Genomic DNA, 3,517 nt, shown 5'->3' with positions numbered 1-3,517 from the left:
GCTCCTGTGGCACGGGCGATGGCAGTGTGACAGAAGCCATGGCCCGGGACAGGCAGGGCTCTGGGGGCGATGGAGTGGAGCTGCCTGGGGGGGCTGGAGGTGGGCTCCCTGCTTGTGCATGCTGGGATGGGCTGGGGGAGATGGGCATGGCAGGGACTGGTTGCACACACATAGACATGCTCTGGCCCACATCTGCACCAGGACCTGGATGTGCCAGGGCCAGGCACCGTTCTGGGGCTGGCTGCACTTCAATGAGCACTGCCAGCACCATCCCAGTCATGGATCTGCCCCAGGCTGACATGCTCTGCCCTGGCATCCAGGGGTGGTGGGGGTCAGCCCAGGCAAGCACTGTCCCTTGGGCAAGGTGGATGGAGGGGGGTTCACTGGCCTGGCCATAGCTCAGTGCTGCCTGGTCCCCAGCACAGAGGCTAGCACTGTGTCAGGGCACAGGAGCCGAGGGCCCCCATTCCACTGGGGACCCTATCCCTGCTACTCCCCAATGGTCCCTGTTGGGCCAGGGAGTGTCAGTTCCTGTGGTTTGGTGTGTTGTGCTGGCTGGTGGGCTGCAGGGCTGTGCCCGTCTCCTGCGGGTGCCTCAGTGCAGCCTCCAGTGGGAGGGGACATACTTGCCTCCATTTTCAGGGTGTCGAAGTTGTTTTCTTCTTTCTCTTCCTTGCCTGCACACAGAACAGAGAGCAGCCATCAGCTCGGTCCCATGGCGCAGGGCCCCCTGGACCCCTGCAGGGGAGAAGGGGGCCCACCTGGGACCCCCAAACCAGACTGAGGGCCAGCCCTGGGCCCTGGAAGGGCACTCATCACTGCTGTGTGAGGCCTGGGCTGTGTTCTCCAGAGGATGCTGACTCCTGGGATGGCTGCTCCTGTGCCCCCTCCCCGAACCCTGACAAGAGGATTCTGGGGGCTCTGGGTGAGCAGCCCCTGCTGGGGCCAGGGCCAGGGCAAGCAAGAGAAGCACGTGAAGCCCCGATGGCTTCCTGTGCTATCGGCACATGTCATGCACTGCAGGTACGTGCGGAGACACTACCAGGAAAGAGGCTAAAAATAACCTGACAATTTCTGGGGTTGCAAACCTCCAAGCACACTGAGCTGCCAGGCCAGAGTGTGGTGTGCACCCACCCTCCCGTGCCTCACTGTGGTTGATGCTGGGTCCCTGTGCCAGGTGAGCACATCTGTGCTTCACCCAGCTGCTGGGCACCAGCTGCCCCGGCAGAGATGGGCTGCAGGGGAGGACCTCGGCCAGACCCCTGGTGGCCCCTCACCGGCTGAACACGCATGCTGCTTTGTTGCAGGGTGCGACGTCCCTGGGTCATCAGGCTGCAGCCCTCCCCAGCTTCCCCCCAGCCCTGTGTGACACTCAGATAGTCCCTTGCAGCTGGCACATGGGGACCCAACCCCTCTGCAGCAGCTGGCATCCCCCTAGAAGCAGCATGGCCTGAGCAGGAGAGCAGCCTCTTGGCACTGCTCTGAGTGCCAGGGAACAGCAGGGGACACTGGGGGACAGAAGCTTTCTATCTGTGCTGGGGTTAGGAGTGTGCACGTGCCTTGGGGGTGCCCAGGCAACATCTCCTCCCGGTCCTGTCCACAGGCATAGGGATCTCAGGTAGGGAAACTGAGGCACAGACCCCTGGCCTCGGCTCCTGCCCATCCCAGTGCCCTGCAGCAGCACCATGCCCTGTGCTCTCTGCTGTGGTGATGGGCCAGGATGCACAATTACCAGCCAATGGCAGGATCCTGCACAAGACCTTCCTTCACTGGGGATTTTGGCAGGGAAGGGACGGGGGGACAGCAAAGGGGCGCAGAACTGATGGAACAGCTGGTAAGTTGGCTTGGGTAGTGCTGGAAGAGCAGATCCTCGGCCCCCTGCTGGGTCAGAGTGGCAGCAAGAGGTGAAAAGCCAGTGTGCAAAGAGGAGGAACTAGCAATGGATGCAAGAGTGTGGGATGAGTGGAAGAAGGGTGCTTGGGAGAGCACTTGGGCCAGCCAGGCATGAGGCAGTGGAGCTGAAGGCCCAAGAAGCAGAGAGGATGTGGGAGAAGCCACCAAGGTGATGATGCACAGAGATGGCTGAAGTACTTGAAATGGATTTTAGGGAAGGAAGCGAGCTCCCAGAAGCTGTCATGGCTCCTCCAGTCAGTCTCCAAGTACCACTGGTATCGCTTTGACACCATCACCAGGGCACTCGCCCCATGCCCAGTTAAGGAGCCTTGGGCAGCTCCAGGGCAGGCAGTGCACGGCTGCAGACACTAGTTGTGTTTGCGGGAAAGCACTGGAAAAGAGATGAGGGCAGGGAAGAGCCTCCAGATGACTGGAAAGTGCTTGCCTGGCAGGAATACAGGCAGCTGCTGCTCTGACTGCACAGTGAGAAGAGCAGGAGGATGAGCACTGTGCACAGGGGCCCTGTGGGCAGGTCATGTCACACGGCTCAGTAATGCCGAAAGGAAAGGGCTGAATACCAGCCCAAGGCTGGAAGATGAAGCCTGACCTGCTCACAGCACCCATGGTCACAGTACCCATGCTCATGCACTACGCTCATAGCACTGTGCTTATATCCCCACTGGTACTTGCTGCTGCCGGTCTCTACATCCAGAGCTCTGTCATGCTTGGAAGCTGGCAGCAGGGCACCCCTGGGGCTATCTCCACCTCATTCCACACTGGTCCCCACATTAGGGGGCTCAGCCCGTCTGGTCTTGCTCCCTTCAGCCGCTGCAGTCAGCATGGCGCCAGGGCTGCACCACAACCCATGTCTGACTGCAGTATGCCCAGCACAGTAAGCTCCCCATGACTGCCTATACCATGCTGCCAGCTATGGCTTCTCCGCTCCCTCAGCTGCCCGCTCAGTGCCTCGTGACTGCAGCAGCATCTGCATCACTCGTCTCCATCCCTAGCCCTGCCTCACCCGCCTTCAGCCAGCCCCTCCTTGCTTGTCTCCATTCCTCCTTCAGCATGGCCAGCAGGAGGTCTCTGTGCTGAGCCATGTTGAGAAACCCCCGAGAGCCAGAGCCAGTGCTTGTCACTCTCACCCTGTTCCTGCTCCACAGTACCCCGTGATGACAGTGCTGTGACACCCCAGCTCCTGTCCCCAGCTGTCTGTCCATCCCCTGCTGTGGGGAGAGCATGGTTCCCATCACAGCTCATAGAATCACAGACTGGTTTGTGTTAGAAGGGGCTTTAAAGCTCATCCAGTTCCAACCCCCTGCCATAGGCAGGGATACCTTTCACGAGACCAGGTTGCTCCAAGCCCCGTCCAACCTGACCTTGAACACTGCCAGGGATGGGGCAGCAATAGCTTCTCGGAAGAACCTGTGCCAGTGCCTCATGGCTCATGGCTGGTCCAAGCTGCCCCATCCCACTGCTTGGCACCTCCTGACCAAGAGGGATGGTGGCAGCAGGGCCACAGGCCAGTGTGTGCTTGAAGGGCAGCCAGGGCCAGTGCTGGGCTCCCCCATGGCCTGCACTGGAGCCAGGCATCCCTTTCTGGCTGCTGAGAGCGGAGGCACTC

General features: G+C 60.7%; 1 protein-coding gene across 1 annotated transcript in view; it reads right to left on the bottom strand.

Annotated features, from left to right (window-relative positions):
• Positions 1–626: 626 nt before the first annotated feature.
• Positions 627–3,517, bottom strand: part of LOC104411715 (DNA (cytosine-5)-methyltransferase 3A-like) — a gene marked incomplete at both ends in the record, with an annotated part of 5,741 nt that continues 2,850 nt past the window's right edge. The window contains one exon of the mRNA XM_010022205.1: positions 627–677. Coding sequence (XP_010020507.1) covers positions 627–677 — 51 coding nt within the window. The remainder of the gene's footprint in view (positions 678–3,517) is intronic.

Source organism: Nestor notabilis, unplaced genomic scaffold (assembly GCF_000696875.1).
Source record: "Nestor notabilis isolate BGI_N333 unplaced genomic scaffold, ASM69687v1 scaffold3189, whole genome shotgun sequence".
In the NCBI taxonomy this organism is placed as follows: domain Eukaryota; kingdom Metazoa; phylum Chordata; class Aves; order Psittaciformes; family Psittacidae; genus Nestor; species Nestor notabilis.
Note: the sequence above shows the minus strand (reverse complement) of the source record. Positions and strands in the feature narration are given on the sequence as shown.